This window comes from Convolutriloba macropyga, chromosome 3 (assembly GCF_964194025.1).
Source record: "Convolutriloba macropyga chromosome 3, txConMacr16.3, whole genome shotgun sequence".
Taxonomy (NCBI): Eukaryota; Metazoa; Xenacoelomorpha; order Acoela; family Convolutidae; genus Convolutriloba; species Convolutriloba macropyga.
Genome location: NC_134470.1, coordinates 1506408 through 1523729, shown reverse-complemented (window position 1 = coordinate 1523729; position 17322 = coordinate 1506408). Strand labels below are relative to the sequence as shown.

The following is a 17322-nucleotide window of genomic DNA, read 5'->3' as shown; positions in this document are numbered from 1 at the left end:
TTTATCAAAACATATCTTTGCGTGATAACTCTCATAATATGTGTTTGTCTCCTTTTTCCAATATGATATAAACATTGGGTGTCTCCCATTATAGCCCCCCATGAAATTATAGCCCCCATTATGGTATAATTACCATGATTGGGGGCTATAGGTTATCTGACCACTAGGCGAGGGGAGGAGGGGCTACGATGGGAAGGACCCGAACTATTTCTTGTTTTCTAAAAGTTTTACTCTCTTCTGCAGCACTAAACTGATCCCACTATTTGTTTAAAACCTCATTATCGTAAAAAAAGAAGCTGAGATTAATTTTTGGTCTGAAATAGATTCAAAGAAATTAAGCAAAACTTCAATAGCTCATGAAAAGTTCGTTGAAGTTCAAATAAAGCAACATTTGATAATATTGCATGCCTGTGTTAAGATTAAAAGTCTTCTCAGCTGCTGTGACTGCTTTCTGGTGATATGTCAGCTATATTGTTTTTTATTAAACCCAAACAAACCTCACAAGACAGAAAAAAAGAAAATATATGGTAGCATTTTGTCGGTAGGCTGAAATAAATAGAATGTATGTAGAGAAAACACAATTCTTGGATCTATTCTGTTTAGTCCTCCCCCAGTACTTTTTGTTGGGGGGAGGGCTAAACGGGGGGGGGGGGCTGGGGGTGGGCAAAACTAAGCTGGGGGGCAAAACAGAATAGATCTCAATTTTTCTTTTGTAAAGGAAAAAGTGTATCTCATTTAATACAAGGTCAAACCAATTAATCAAAAAATCAAACTGTCTATGTTTCAATAAAAATGGTGCTTTATTTTCATATTTGTGATACGTGCTTGTGCTTGTGTAAACAAAGACATGTTCTGTATTTTGGTTGAAGTTTTTCGAGGAAAATTATACAAAAGTGAAAAAAAGGAAAAATCAGTTTCCTCCAAACAATTTATTATTCAGTTAAAAAGTTTGATCATTAAAGTGGAATATAGTTGGTGACATCAACTAATTTGTAAAAACTCTGCCAAGTATCAACAATTGTTCCTTTTCTTTAAAAATTGTTTCTTTCTCAAAACTTGCATAATAACTTTATCTGGGATATGGTGAAACTTAAGTTTGCTGCAAAGATTTAGAATTTTTTAGAGAGACGAATGTAAAGATTTCTTGGTAGAAGTTTTTAATTTGTTCACAAAATTTACTTATCTTGTATTTAATCGTCTTTTTTATTTCATTCATTCCTGTTTAGTTAATTGTCATTATTTATTTACCTCATCTTTAGACACCCCCCCCCCCCCCAAAAAAAAAATCGATGTTTTGCTTCCTTCTGAAAAGGTTTTTATTTTTTATAATATCGCTCGTGGTATAACACATCAACAACCATGTATGCATAAATATCAGAAAAAATATACTATTACACTCCTTTACAAAGCTCGTAATTACTAAAAATGCAATAAGATCAAATTTGTGGTTGATGTTCACATTATATGTAGTTACTTACTGCTATACACAAATTATTTTCAAATGTCTGCACTAATAGTATTTTCTATATGCCTATTCATACGTATACATAAGTAATAACTCAAATGCATACATAATGTTTAAACATATACATATGGGAGGTGCCTATTTAACTGGGGGGGAGGCGCTAGCGGAAAAGATCCCGAATAATTTGTTTTTCACAAAATAAGATAATTGTACTTCTAACTTCTTGATTATATTTGTTTGACGTATATAATTAAAGTTATGCTGGATATTTCTGCTTTACACACGCAGACTTGCATGATTGACTGGTGGGTTGAGAATGTTCTCCCAAAAATAACAGTGAAAAGGAGTAAAAAAATAAAAATATTTCACACCGTTGGTTCTCCCTTGATTAAGGGCGCAGTTTGTACAATTTTAAAAGGTAAAAATAAGAATAACAGGGAAAAGTGTTAAAACAGGAGAGATTGTGTCCAGGTTTTTTTTTCATGTTTTTCACGCGCGTTGAGTTTTTACCACCAAAAACATGTAAGATAAGGGGTGTAAATGGTGGTAATCCCCCCCCCCAATCTTTCATTTTTTTTTGGGGGGGGGGGGGGGTACTTTTGACATGGGCAGGCAAGTTCTCGAAACAGTTCAATCAGTGACATTCATGTAATTTTCAGGTAAATTAAGGTAATTCAGGTGTCGTTCAGGTGAAAATAAATAGTTTACTGGAGTTAAAATTCAAACCAACTTAATGATAGATAATTTTAATTCACGCTGTGGCGTGATAGCCGAGAGGTAAGGTGTGTGGTTCACACGCCAATAATTGAGATTTCGATCCCCTGCCTCCGTGAAGCTGTCTGTGTAAGGATGAGCTCTTACTTAACCATAGCTTCAGGTTGACAATAGCCTTACCAATGTTGGCTGCAATGATGGTGCCACGTGAAAGTCTCAGATGCAAAAAAGTGGCCATAGTAACCACAAAAGAGCAATGCTGCTCATGAAAAGAACAGTCCAAAATGTGGGGAATAATAGAACAAGGGCAGCTGAGAACAGGCCGCAGTAGCCTAATGCCGATCAGCTGCTATTACGCAGGAACCAATTTTTTTTGCAATACGACAGTGGCTGTTTTCCACCCTCGGCTAGTTAAATTTTTTCTTTTCATGGTCTAGTGTTTTTCTTACGTTACTGAACTAAGACTTGTATTTAGACTGCTAAGTATAAAAACAACATGATCACAGCTTTGAATCAGTACTGAAATAAGACTTCCCACTACTGATATTGACTTTGGCGTTAGATCCTGTTTATCTCCTATTATTAAGAGATCGATCATGAATTTCTCATTTAACTTAATCGGGTTCACGGAGGGGTGGGGGGGGGGGGGGTCAAGAATGACTGCGAAAACTATAAACTATTAGAGTTCATTTACAGATCTGTTTTATGTGCACGTGAACTCAAAATTTTTTGATAATTCTCTTTTAATTTATTTTTCAAACGTACTTTTTATCGAAATAAAGTAGCAAGCTTTCATTTTCATCAATTGCCGAAAGATGAAGAGCATAATAAGAGTTCACTGCCCCAGAAAAAAGAATTATTTATATCATAACTGACTATGATCAAATATTGTACACTCATTGTAAAGTTGCAAACTTTTTCAACTCCTAAGATAGTTTTGCAGCTGTCTATTTCATGTTGAAGAGTTCATTTTGATCGCGATATTGAAAGTTGTTCATTTGTGCTTGAAATTTTTCTGAACAGATTCTGTTGACAGATGTTGAAATTTGAAGGGCACTTTATTGGCCACAAAAGGAATGTTTGAAAAAGCACTTGAAAAATAGAGGTAAACGTTTGATGGTGCTGATCGTTAAGGGCTATAATTCGCCATTAGTTGGCTATAATGTTTTGCAATATTTTGTCTACGCCCAAACCAACGAAGTCAACTTACAAAACAATGTTTAAAATACGTTTCTCACAAAAAAAATTGTTTATGAAAACGCCAGTTCCTTTAAAACTTTGGAAACCTTCCTTTGGGAACCCTTTTAATTGACGTCGGCGCAGAAACTTGTCAACAAAATTAAACAGCGATTTGAAATTTGCATCGTCAACTGCCTGATTTCAAGAGTATTTTTGGCATCATTCTGGCTGCCATTTGTTTATTAAAATTTTATATGAATCGTCTATCAGGTGTAACACTTTCAACTTCTACAAATTCTAAGAAGATAGTGAGGGGGTGGGGGTGGGGGGGGGGTACTTATGGAGAAAATCCAGTGATAATATCCAGTGATTCTCATATCATAAAAAGTAATTTTAACCCCAAGGAAAGTTTTTCAACTCAAAAATCCTGAGACCAATTAATAATGAATGTAGCTGCTTGAAACAATCCAGACATCATTAAATTGAACAGATTTAACGAGAGATCCAGCTAACTGCTTGAGACAAAAACTGACAGTTTTTTAAACATATATTCTCTCCGTAAGTGCCGCAGCACTCTCTGTGTAAACTAGAACATTTCAACAATTTTCAGACAATTGATATCTAATTAAAGAAAATGACAGCCAGAAAGCTACCGAAAAAACTTGTAGGGTAGCCAAAAAAGCTGGACTGCAGTGAACATGAAAGAAATGCACGTTTGGAGTTCGAAAAAACTCTCAGCTTTAATTCAGACCGATACGTAGTTATGAGGTCAAACAGTAAACAAGTACAAAAATTGTGCGCAGAAGTCACTAACACACTGGAAATCCACAAATGAACTGTTGAAAAAAGTGACTCGAAAACCTTGAATTGAAATCGTGACTGAATTTAGGAAAATTCACAAAACTTTTTGAAAAACCATAAGCAAAACCTTCCCTGCAATGTGATATTCATCATAAGAAAACTATTGAGACTACTGTAAAATCCATGAAAAATGTAACTTTAGATTGAATATAATAAAATTGACAGGGGAAGGAGGAGCATAACGAAGCAACAGCCGGATCATTAAAAAAGATTTCATCAAAATTTGTTACTTATCTTCTTCCCATAATCATTTGCTGCAAATAATTTTTGATAAAATTATAGCAGGGCAAGTCCTGAAAAAAATTTTAAGGAATTCTCATTGACTAAGCAAAATTTTAAACCAAGGAATGACAACGCGTTGAATAATAAATCCATTTAGCTAAAAACCGATACGAAACTAGAAGAGAAACAGTAAAAAACATAAGTGAAATTGCCGCAGGTAATCAGAAAATCAAAATCGAGAAAACTAATATTTTTCAAAAACCGTTTTCTTGCTCTACTTTAAAGTTGGAATCGAAAAAAATTGAATGATCTATACGACAACTTTAAATTGATTTCTGAGTTATTCAAAAATGAGAACAGATCTCAAAGAACGAAATCGCAAAACTCAAGCATCGAACCGAAAAAACTTAACACCTCATCCAATCACCTTTTAAAACTTATCTGAAACAAAATGTTTATTGTATTATACCATTCAAATGGAAACAACAAACAGGAAACAAATTACATGGGAAAGCATAATGTTATCATATTTTCCTCAAAATTACATCAAATCTGCGACTAAGAAATCATAGTTAAAATTAATCCGACTGATTTGTTATTTTATGTTCAACAAAAAAAACTATAAGATCAAAAGAGATAAAGAAAAAAATCTAAAAATTTGTTACCTGTTTTTGAAACAATCTTCAACTGTTTTGATTTCGCAACAATTGTTCTCAACGAATCTAAAAACAGTTACTGATTAACCATTGAGCACGCAAACGGCATTCGAGCGCACTGAAAAACACTTAAAACATATCACCTGGCAGCATAACCCTTAGGACGAATCTCAACAAACATTGGAACAAAAAGTATGGAACAATGAAACAAAGGCACAAAAACCAAAGAATCAGGCAAAAATTCTAAAAAAATAAACATTTATGCCAAACTTTGAAAAAATTTAGACATTTTTCCTTAACATTTAGCTTCACAAAAAACTTATATTGACATCTTCGAATTCAAAACGTCGCCAAAATCTATTTAAAATTCCATTTCCGTCAAATAGATTAGACTAGACAGTAGAATTCAAAAGCAAGAATGCATCTATAACATCAAAATCAGAAATAGCTCAAGATGAGGTTTACAAAAACAAACTCTCACGATAACGTTAGTTTAGAGCTACCCTAAAACGTCCTGTTCTAAATACACCACAAAATTGATCGATAGAAAAAGACGGTCTAGCAAAAGAGTCGTAAAAGTGTATCTCAATACAAATAAAATACTCTGAATTGTATTAAACGGTCGAAATTTTTTAATCATAGAAAATTGTTGAGTAAAAAGTTGTTGAACCAAACGTGACGGTAGAATTATCCTCCAGTGCAAAATTTGTTTGCTCAATTTATACTCGAAGTGATCATACGAAAACTTGATTAAGTAGTTAAAAGCAACCCATTTTTGATTGACTTTGGGGATCTTAATGACTTAGTGACAAGCAATTAAAATCAATACTGACAGAATTCTCTTTCGTATTTTTTGTGGTTGTAAAACTTAACACAGAGCACATTCACTAATACTAATTGATGCTCCTAACAATATGACAAGTTTAGAACGAACCAGCAATTGACAATTAAACGTGATTAAAAATTTTGCTGAAGGAAACTCGTGAAAAATGTGAACTTATCAGAAAAGCAGCTGACGGTTGACTAATTATATTGTTTTTGAAATATTAATATTATGTGGCGTGCTTGAATATGAAAACAAAACAGCAGGGCAGGTCCTGAACTACAAATCACAGAAACGAATAAACAAAAAACAAAAAAATAGACCTAAAGTGACTAGGATCTGACTTGGAAAAAATCGATCAGAAAACTTAAAAAACCATTAAACACAGTTATATTGAAGCAATAGAACCAAAATAAAAGCCGTTTCTCCCACTACTCAAATTGACTTCAAATAATAATAAATATGTTTAACCAAGTCTTAAAAAGAGACAGCGCCCCAATGCAATTCAAATTCTTTTAATTGTAATTATGCTCTATAATAATACTCGGCTTGAGTAGTTTTTATCTCACCATAGAAAGCTCAACTGATTTGCATAAAAATCGAAATCAGAGTGAAAACCAGGTTTGAGGAAGATTGGAACCACAATGATGTATCAGCTGTTTTTTACAATTCAAAGAATTTGAATTGTATTGGGGCGGGCGCTCTCTCTTTTTTTAAGATCTGTTCACACATTTTCATGATTTTTGAAGTCAAATTGGAGTAGTGATTTTGGTCACGCCCAAACAGGAAATGGAGCGAAAAAGCGAGTGGTTTTGCGGCGTAAAATTTTTTCGCTCTAATTTTAAAGTAGAGTGAGAAAATGGTGTTTGAACAAAAATTCGCTTTCTCGCTAGTGGTTTTTTGTTCACATGCGGCAATTTCACTTTGATTTTTACTGTTTTTTAATTTTTTTGTATCGGGTTTTTTTCTAAATGGTTTTCCCAATCCATTAATAGCTCATTCTAGGCCTAGTTTTTTTAACCAATTTTTCATTTCTCGCTAGTGGTGTTTTGTTCACATGCGGCATTTTGACACCGATTTTTTGTTTTTTTTTTAATTTTTTTATCTGATTTTTTTAGAAATGGTTTTCCCAATTCACTCATAGTCCGTTATAAGTCGCTTATTGTTTAGTCAATGAAAATTCTTTGAATTTTACGTCAGGACTTGTCCTGCTATGTTTTTTTATTTCAGGTCAAAGAGTTTTTGAAAAAACTTTCTCCGTCAAAATGTTTTTATGCGTTTTTTTAGAGCAGGCAAAGCCCACGGGCAAAAATTTCACAAACGATTTGCGTTAGAATGTCCCAAAGTTTTTTGCGAAGTAAACTTATTCACTCGGCTGAAGGGCCGAAAATGATTCAAATTCGAAAAAATTGTGAAGTGGAATTAGATTTTCGGTTCAATGTTCATAGGTTAGAGTGTGCAATTCTGTGTCGATCTGAAGTGAGATGCCAGTCATACAACTACTGTGAGGAAAGGCTGTGCGAATTGAACAATGTCACCATCTCTGACGTCACAGCAGACCACGTGACCAACAACTCACAGTGTGAATATCGAGGCACTCCAAATGACTGCGAAAAAGTCGACCCTAGCTTGGAGGTACAAAAACTAAAAGTGGCAGACAAATTTTTCGAGTTTTTGATTCTGGCCTAATATCTGGCTCATTTTTTCAATGATTATAGTATCAACTCTATTGACACTTTTTCCGGAAAAAGACATTCATTCGAAACTTCAAGAGCGGACTAAAGTCTAAGCAGTGGTCATTTTAATCTGATCGGTAATCATTTGGGTCTGGTACCAGAACCTGGAGAGCGTAAAACACTAGAAAAGATACGGAAAAAGATTTCAAAATATGAATTAAAATTAACCAATCATTCTAACCAACGTTATTAGTAATAGCTAGGCAAAAGTGGGGCGGAATAAAGATGCGTACATATGCATAGAAAAAACGTATAGCCTAATTTCATCAATTTTCCAAAGACGTATCATTGTATTATATGAAGGTATAGGTAAAGCACCTGAAAAAAATACGTGTGAGAACAATTGACCTGTTGCATTACATAAACCACATGAGTGTAAATCAATCAACATGAAATAAAATAATTTTTACTGATCAATTTTTCATTGAACCAACATTATGAAATCAGATGCAACGGTAAGATTTTATATTTTTCTCGGATCTCTTTTTTTAGTTGTTAAAAATTTTTTATTGAAAAATGTGATTTTTTGTAGTTTTGAAATGCGACAGATGATGTGGTTCGCTGATATCATAAACTCCCCTTTGGCGACCGTTCTTTAACTTTATAAGAACAATGGAAGTTTATCAAAAAAACAGTAACTCAAATATGATTACAGAAAAAAATGCTAATCCGAAAGGCGACAAGTGGATAACAGATGAAAAGTAATGCTAACTCTTTGAATATATATGTTTTACATGTCATTGACTTTTCAGTGGCGAAGAAATTGCTCCTAATACACTTTCAATTAAATTTAGGGGAACAGAATTCAATTTCACGTCGGTTAAGAGGAAAAAACATTTAAGTTGTTGACGAAAGATTTACACCAAAACAAGCTGGAAAAAACTTTGGCAAAAAACTTGCAGGGCAATGAGAGATTTTAGATAGCCATTGAAAATGAGTTGCAGTTTCCTGTTGACAAATGTATATGAACAAACTCTTCCTAATTTTATCCGAAAGAGGCGTATGTACCTCGTATCTAAAAAGGCAAAAACATAAACGTGAAAAGAAATATCGATCAATTTCTTCAGTTCAACTTTAGCATTTTTTTTTGAAAGACAAGTCACAAATCACAGGACCAAATCACAAAAACCTATAGATTCGAACAAAATTATCAACAAAAATTTGGTTTCCAATAAGGTTTCCATAAAAATATGTGTCTTAATACTCTAGCTGCCGTTACACATAACGTAAATAACTGAGCAGAGGAAAAAATGTTGGTAACTTTTTTTTTCGGTTCAACTGAAACTTTTAACTCAAAATCTTTCGACCTTATATATTAAAGGCTGAAAGAACGTTTTAGAGATTACTCAAGATCTTTAAAATAACTTCTTTAGCTCATGGAAAACGGTATGTTGAAGACAAAAAGTTCAAATAGACTGGATGATAAGAAATCAGAGCGATTAAAAAGTATCTTACTAGGACCACTAGTTCTCGTTTTTTAGGAACTTCTTTCAGTTAAACAATTAGGAAAATCTAAAAGTTTTAAAAAAACTTTCTAAAACTTTCAAAAAGATTCAACAAATTTATGTCATGAAGCAAATGAACAGTACTTAAACGTTAGGGCTGAGGAGAATTGATGAAACTTGAATTATATGTCAAACAAAACATGCTAACTGTAAAATGAAGGAAAAAGGAAATTAAAAAGATTCGAAGATGAAAAAGTACGATTTTTAATTTGGTTAAATTTGCAAATCCCGCACTGAAACCACGCGATGAAAGCAACTATTTTAGTGTCATTTTGAAAAACAGTTGACATATCAAAACAATTTCACAAAATTATCATCAAAGTGGCATTAGTCGGCTGATCAGTTTTTTTTCGTACGCCATCAAATATTTTTGATGCTATATTTATTTTTTTATGCTAAATTACCTGTGTTGTTGCATTCAGAGATTTCAACGTTTGCCGTCTTTCTCAATTGACAGAATAAAGTTCACCCCACAGTACTTGTCGCAACAATTTCATAAAATGGATTCTTCAATACAATCCAACGAACAAACACAAATGACGACAAAAAATTCAGATTGACTGGAAGTTGAGAAGTTAATGTAACCAAGCGTACATACAAATTTTCTCCCCAAACAAGATGTAAATTAAAATGGCGTCAGAAGTCAGTTATAAGATTTTTTTCATAAAAGAAATGAATTTCCTTCCGTTCTATGAAAGCAGGAATTAAAAAAATAACAACAATTAAAACCAAAGAAACTAAAAACATAGCCGGTATTTTACCGGAAACGACTCGAATCATCGTGCATTATAATGTCTAACCTTACTTCGCCAAAATAAGAACATCAAAATAGACAAGAGGAAAAAAGTAGCCCAACAAACCACATTAAAGTGTTTTAAAAATGCCGACCATTTTTTAGGTGCGGGGGGAACAAGTTGGGGTGGGTAGACAGATTGGGGAGGTGGGTAGTGCTGGGGTAGTTGGAGGGGGAGTAAATTGGGGCGGGGGGTAGGTAGGTGGTGGGGGTTAGATAGGTTGGGAGGTGGTAGTTGAGGGGGGGGGGGTAGGGAGGTGGTGGTGGTTAGATAGGTTGGAAGGTGGTAGTTGAGGGGGGCAGGTGAGGGTAGCTAGTTCAAGGGAGGGGGGAGGGGTAGCTGGGGGGTAAGTTGGGGGGGAGGGTGAAGGAGGCGATGGGGGGAAGGTAGGTGTTGAAGGAGGGGTAGATAGGTGGCGGACCTCTTCACCTTGATCATTCCAGCAGTTATTAATTACTATACATTACAAACGAAGCTACTCTTAAAGTCCAATGTTCGAAAACGGAAATCAACAATCAAAAACGGAGGTAAATGCTCGAACAGAAAGAAGTCAAAATTGAAGTCATGAACAACCTTGCTTTCTGCTAAAAAAAAACCTGTAGAATCTCAATACTCCTCTTCGAGTCGTTAAAACCTTTAGAATCTCAATACTCCTCTTCGAGTCGTAAAAACTTGTAGAAAATCAATACTCCTCTTCGAGTCGTAAAAATCTGTAGAATCTCAATACTCCTCTTCGAGTCGTAAAAACCTGTAGAGTATCAATACTCCTCTTCCAATCGTAAAAACCTGTAGAATCTCAATACTACTCTTTGAGTTGTAAAAACCTGTAGAATATCAATATTCCTCTTCGAGTCGTAAAAACCTGTGGAATCTCAATACTACTCTACGAGTCATAAAAACCTGTAAAATCTCAATACTCCTCTTCGAGTCGTAAAAACCTGTAGAGTATCAATACTCCTCTTCCAATCGTAAAAACCTGTAGAATCTCAATACTACTCTTTGAGGCGTAAAAACCTGTAGAATCACAGTACTCCTCTTCGAGTCGTAAAAACCTGTGGAATCTCAATACTACTCTACGAGTCGTAAAAACCTGTAGCATCTCAATACTCCTCTTCGAGTCGTAAAAACCTGTAGAATATCAATACTCCACTTTGAGTCGTAAAAACCTGTAGAATCAAAATACTACTCTTCGAGTCGAAAAACCTTGGGAATATCAATACTCCTCTTCCAATCGTAAAAACCTGTAGAATCTCAATACTACTCTTTGATTTGTAAAAACCTGTAGAATATCAATATTCCTCTTCAATTCGTAAAAACTTGTAGAATCTCAATACTCTTCTTCGAGTCGTAAAGTCCTGTAGAATCTCAATAGACCTCTTGGAGTCGTAAAAAACTGTAGAATCTCAATACTCCTCTTCGATTCGTAAAAACTTGTAGAATCTCAATACTCTTCTTCGAGTCGTAAAAACCTGAGGAATCTCAATACCCCTGTTCCAGTCGTAAAAAACTGTAGAATATCAATACTCCTCTTCGAGTCGTAAAAAAAGTAAAAAACCTGTAGAATCTCAATACTACTCTTCGAGTCGTAAAAACCTGAGGAATCTCAATACTCCTCTTCCAGTCGTAAAAACGTGTAGAATATGAATACTCCTCTTCGAGTCGTAAAAACCTGTAGAATCTCAATACTCCTCTTCAAGTCGTACAAACCTGTAGAATCTCAATACTCCTCTTCGAGTCGTAAATCCTGTAGAATATCAATACTCCTCTTCAAATCTTAAAAACCTGTAGATTCTCAATACTCCTCTTCGAGGCGAAAAAACCTGTGGAATCTCAATACTCCTCTTCCAATTGTAAAAACCTGTAGAATCTCAATACTACTCTTTGAGTCGTAGAAACCTGTAGAATCTCAATATTCCTCTTCGATTCGTAAAAACCTGTAGAATCTCAACACTCTTCTTCGAGTCGTAGAAACCTGTAGAATCTCAATACTCCTCTTCGAGTCGTAAAAATCTGTTGAATATCAACACTCCTCTTCGAGTCGCAAGAACCTGTAGAATCTCAATACTCGTCTTCGAGTCGTAAAAACCTTTAGAATCGCAATACTCCTCTTCGAGTCGTAAAAACGTGTAGAATATCAATACTCCTCTTCGAGTTGTAAAAATCTGCAGAATCTCAATACTCCTTTTCGAGTCGTAAAAACCTGTAGAATATCAATACTCCTCTTCAAGTCGTAAAAACCTGTAGAATCTCAATACTCCTCTTCGAGTCGTAAAAACCTGTGGAATCTCAATACTACTCTTCGAGTCGTAAAAATCTGTAGAATGTCAATACTCCTCTTCGAGTTGTAAAATCCTGTAGAATATCAATACTCCTCTTCGAGTCGTAAAAACCTGTAGAATCTCAATACTACTCTTCGAGTCGAAAAAACCTGTGCAATCTCAACACTCCTCTTCCAATCGTAAAAAACTGTAGAATCTCAATACTACTCTTTGAGTCGTAAAAACCTGTAGAATATCAATACTCCTTTTCAAGTCTTAAAAATCTGTAGAATCTCAATACTCCTCTTCGAGTCGAAAAAACCTGTGGAATCTCAATACTCCTCTTCCAATTGTAAAAACCTGTAGAATCTCAATACTACTCTGTGAGTCGTAAAAACCTGTAGAATCTCAATATTCCTCTTCGATTCGTAAAAACCTGTAGAATCTCAACACTCTTCTTCGAGTCGTAGAAACCTGTACAATCTCAATACTCCTCCTCGAGTCGTAAAAATCTGTTGAATATCAATACTCCTCTTCGAGTCGTAAGAACCTGTAGAATCTCAATACTCGTCTTCGAGTCGTTAAAACCTTTAGAATCTCAATACTCCTCTTCGCGTCGTAAAAACGTGTAGAATATCAATACTCCTCTTCGAGTTGTAAAAATCTGTAGAATCTCTATACTCCTCTTCGAGTCGTAAAAACCTGTGGAATCTCAATACTACTCTTTGAGTCGTAAAAATCTGTAGAATCTCAATACTACTCCTCGAGTCGAAAAAACCTGTAGAATATCAATACTCTTTTTCGAGTTGTAAAGTCCTGTAGAATCTCAAAACTCCTCTTCGAGTCGTAAAAACCTGTAGAATCTCAAAACCTCTCTTCGAATTGTAAAAACCTGTAGAATCTCAATACTCTTCTTCGAGTCGTGAAAACCTGTAGAATCTCAATACTCCTCTTCGAGTCGTAAAAAACTGTAGAATATCAATACTCCTCTTCGAGTCGAAAAAACCTGTGGAATCTCATTACTACTCTTCGAGTCGTAAAAATCTGTAGAATGTCAATACTCCTCTTCGAGTTGTAAAAACCTGTAGAATATCAACACTCCTCTTCCAATCGTAAAAAACTGTAGAATCTCAATGCTACTCTTTGAGTCGTAAAAACCTGTAGAATATCAATACTCCTCTTCAAGTCTTAAAAATCTGTAGAATCTCAATACTCCTCTTCGAGTCGAAAAAACCTGTGGAATCTCAATACTCCTCTTCCAATTGTACAAACCTGTAGAATCTCAATACTACTCTTTGAGTCGTAAAAACCTGTAGAATCTCAATATTCCTCTTCGATTCGTAAAAACCTGTAGAATCTCAACACTCTTCTTCGAGTCGTAGAAACCTGTACAATCTCAATACTCCTCTTCGAGTCGTAAAAATCTGTTGAATTTCAATACTCCTCTTCGAGTCGTAAGAACCTGTAGAATCTCAATACTCGTCTTCGAGTCGTTAAAACCTTTAGAATCTCAATACACCTCTTCGAGAAGTAAAAACGTGTAGAATATCAATACTCCTCTTCGAGTTGTAAAAATCTGAAGAAACTCATTACTCCTCTTCGAGTCGTAAAAACCTGTAGAATATCAAAACTCCTCTTCGAGTCGTCAAAACCTGTAGAATCTCAATATTCCTCTTCGATTCGTAAAAACCTGTAGAGTCTCAACACTCTTCTTCGAGTCGTAGAAACCTGTAGAATCTCAATAGTCCTCTTCGAGTCGTAAAAATCTGTTGAATATCAATACTCCTCTTCGAGTCGTAAGAACCTGTAGAATCTCAATACTCGTCTTCGAGTCGTAAAAACCTTTAGAATCTCAATACTCCTCTTCGCGTCGTAAAAACGTGTAGAATATCAATACTCCTCTTCGAGTTGTAAAAATCTGTAGAATCTCAATACTCCTCTTCGAGTCGTAAAAACCTGTGGAATCTCAATACTACTCTTCGAGTCGTAAAAATCTGTAGAATCTCAATACTACTCCTTGAGTCGAAAAAACCTGTAGAATATCAATACTCTTTTTTGAGTCGTAAAGTCCTGTAGAATCTCAATACTCCTCTTCGAGTCGTAAAAACCTGTAGAATCTCAATACTTCTCTTCGAATTGTAAAAACCTGTAGAATCTCAATACTCTTCTTCGAGTCGTGAAAACCTGTAGAATCTCAATACTCCTCTTCGAGTCGTAAAAAACTGTAGAATATCAATACTCCTCTTCGAGTCGTAAAAACTTGTAGAATCTCAATACTCCTCTTCGAGTCGTAAAAACCTGAGGAATCTCAATACTCCTCTTCCAGTCGTAAAAATGTGTAAAATATGAATACTCCTCTTCGAGCCGTAAAAACCTGTAGAGTCTCAATACTCCTCTTCGAGTCGTACAAACCTGTAGAATCTCAATACTCTTCTTCGAGTCGTAAAAACCTGTAGAATCTCAATACTCCTCTTCGAGTCGTAAAAATCTGTTGAATATCAATACTCCTCTTCCAGTCGTAAAAACCTGTAGAATCTCCATACTCGTCTTCGAGTCGTAAAAACCTGTGGAATCTCAATACTCCTCTTCGAGTCGTAAAAACGTGTAGAATTTCAATACTCCTCTTCGAGTCGTAAATATCTGTAGAACCTCAATACTCCTCTTCGAGTTGTAAAAACCAGTAGAATATCAATACTCCTCTTCGAGTCGTAAAGACCTGTAGAATCTCAATAATACTCTTCGAGTCGTAAAAACCTGTAGAATCTCAATTCTCCTCTTCGAGTCGTAAAAACCTGTAGAATATCAATACTCTTCTTCGAGTCGTAAAAACCTGTAGAATCTCAATACTATTCTTCGAGTCGAAAAAACCTGTTGAGTCTCAATACTCTTCTTCCAATCGTAAAAACTTGTAGAATCTCATACTACTCTTTGAGTCGTAAAACTCTGTAGAATTTCAATACTCCTCTTCGAGTCGTAAAAACTTGTAGAATCTCAATACTCCTCTTCGAGTCGTAAAAACCTGAGGAATCTCAATACTCCTCTTCCAGTCGTAAAAATGTGTAAAATATGAATACTCCTCTTCGAGCCGTAAAAGCCTGTAGAGTCTCAATACTCCTCTTCGAGTCGTACAAACCTGTAGAATCTCAATACTCTTCTTCGAGTCGTAAAAACCTGTAGAATCTCAATACTCCTCTTCGAGTCGTAAAAATCTGTTGAATATCAATACTCCTCTTCCGGTCGTAAAAACCTGTAGAATCTCCATACTCGTCTTCGAGTCGTAAAAACCTGTGGAATCTCAATACTCCTCTTCGAGTCGTAAAAACGTGTAGAAATTCAATACTCCTCTTCGAGTCGTAAATATCTGTAGAACCTCAATACTCCTCTTCGAGTCGTAAAAACCAGTAGAATATCAATATTCCTCTTCGAGTCGTAAAGACCTGTAGAATCTCAATAATACTCTTCGAGTCGTAAAAACCTGTAGAATCTCAATTCTCCTCTTCGAGTCGTAAAACCTGTAGAATATCAATACTCTTCTTCGAGTCGTAAAAACCTGTAGAATCTCAATACTATTCTTCGAGTCGAAAAAACCTGTGGAGTCTCAATACTCCTCTTCCAATAGTAAAAACTTGTAGAATCTCATACTACTCTTTGAGTCGTAAAACCCTGTAGAATTTCAATACTCCTCTTCGAGTCGTAAAAATCTGTAGACTCTCAATACTCTTCTTCGAGTCGTAAAAACCTGTAGAATATCAATACCCCTCTTCGGGTCGTAAAAACCTGTAGAATCTCAATACTCCTCTTCGAGTCGTAAAAACTTGTGGAATCTCAATACTTCTTTTCGAGTCGTAAAAACCTGTAGAATCTCAGTACTCCTCTTCGAGTCGTAAAAACCTGTAGAATCTCAATACTCCTCTTCGAGTCGTAAAAACCTGTAGAATATCAAGGCTCATCTTCGAGTCGTAGAAACCTGTAGAATCTCAATACTCCTCTTCGAGTCGTAAAAACCTGTAGAATCTCAATACTACTCTTCGAGTCGAAAAAACCTATGGAATATCAATACTACTCTTCCATTCGTAAAAACCTGTAGAATCTCCATACTACTCTTCGAGTCGTAAAAACCTGTAGAATCTCAATACTCCTCTTCGAGTCGTAAAAACCTGTAGAATATCAATGCTCATCTTCGAGTCGTAAAAACCTGTAGAATCTCAATACTCATCTTCGAGTCGTAAAAACCTGTAGAATCTCAATACTACTCTTCGAGTCGAAAAAACCTGTGGAATCTCAATACTCCTCTTCCAATCGTAAAAACCTGTAGAATCTCATACTACTCTTTGAGTCGTAAAAACCTGTAGAATATCAATACTCCTCTTCGAGTCGTAAAGTCCTGTAGAATCTCAATACTGCTCTTCGAGTAGTAAAAACCTGTAGAATCTCAATGCTCCTCTTCGATTCGTAAAAACTTGTAGAATCTCAATTATCTTCTTCGAGTCGTAAAAACCTGAAGAATCTCAATACTCCTCTTCGAGTAAAAAAAAACTGTAGAATATCAATACTCCTCTTCGAGTCATTAAAACCTGTAGAATCTCAATACTCCTCTTCGAGTCGTGAAAACCTGAGGAATCTCAATACTCCTCTTCCAGTGGTAAAAACGTGTAGAATATGAATACTCCTCTTCGAGTCGTAAAAACCTGAAGAATCTCAATACTCCTCTTCGAGTCGTACAAACCTGTAGAATCTCAATACTCCTCTTCGAGTAGTAAAAACCTGTAGAATATCAATACTCCTCTTCGAATCATTAAAACCTGTAGAATATCAATACTCCTCTTCGAGTCGTTAAAACCTGAGGAATCTCAATACTCCTCTTCGAGTAAAAAAGACTGTAGAATATCAATACTCCTCTTCGAATCATTAAAACCTGTAGAATATCAATACTCCTCTTCGAGTCGTTAAAACCTGAGGAATCTCAATACTCCTCTTCCAGTGGTAAAAACGTGTAGAATATGAATACTCCTCTTCGAGTCGTAAAAACCTGTAGAATCTCAATACTCCTCTTCAAGTCGTAAAAACCTCTGGAATCTCAATAATCCTCTTCCAATCGTAAAAACCTGT

The 17322-nt window shown here is 35.4% G+C and overlaps 3 protein-coding genes across 3 annotated transcripts in view; 2 read left to right on the top strand and 1 right to left on the bottom strand.

Annotated features, from left to right (window-relative positions):
* LOC142335862 (coiled-coil domain-containing protein 77-like) overlaps positions 1 to 17322 on the bottom strand; it is a 385771-nt gene that overhangs the window by 57784 nt on the left and 310665 nt on the right. The gene's annotated exons all lie outside the window — the stretch shown is intronic.
* Positions 1 to 17322, top strand: part of LOC142335826 (uncharacterized) — a 256700-nt gene that overhangs the window by 85728 nt on the left and 153650 nt on the right. The gene's annotated exons all lie outside the window — the stretch shown is intronic.
* LOC142335827 (uncharacterized) overlaps positions 1 to 17322 on the top strand; it is a 58968-nt gene that overhangs the window by 4856 nt on the left and 36790 nt on the right. Inside the window, exon 2 of the mRNA XM_075384156.1 lies at positions 7369 to 7555. Within this exon, the coding sequence (XP_075240271.1) occupies positions 7369 to 7555 (187 nt within the window). The remainder of the gene's footprint in view (positions 1 to 7368; positions 7556 to 17322) is intronic.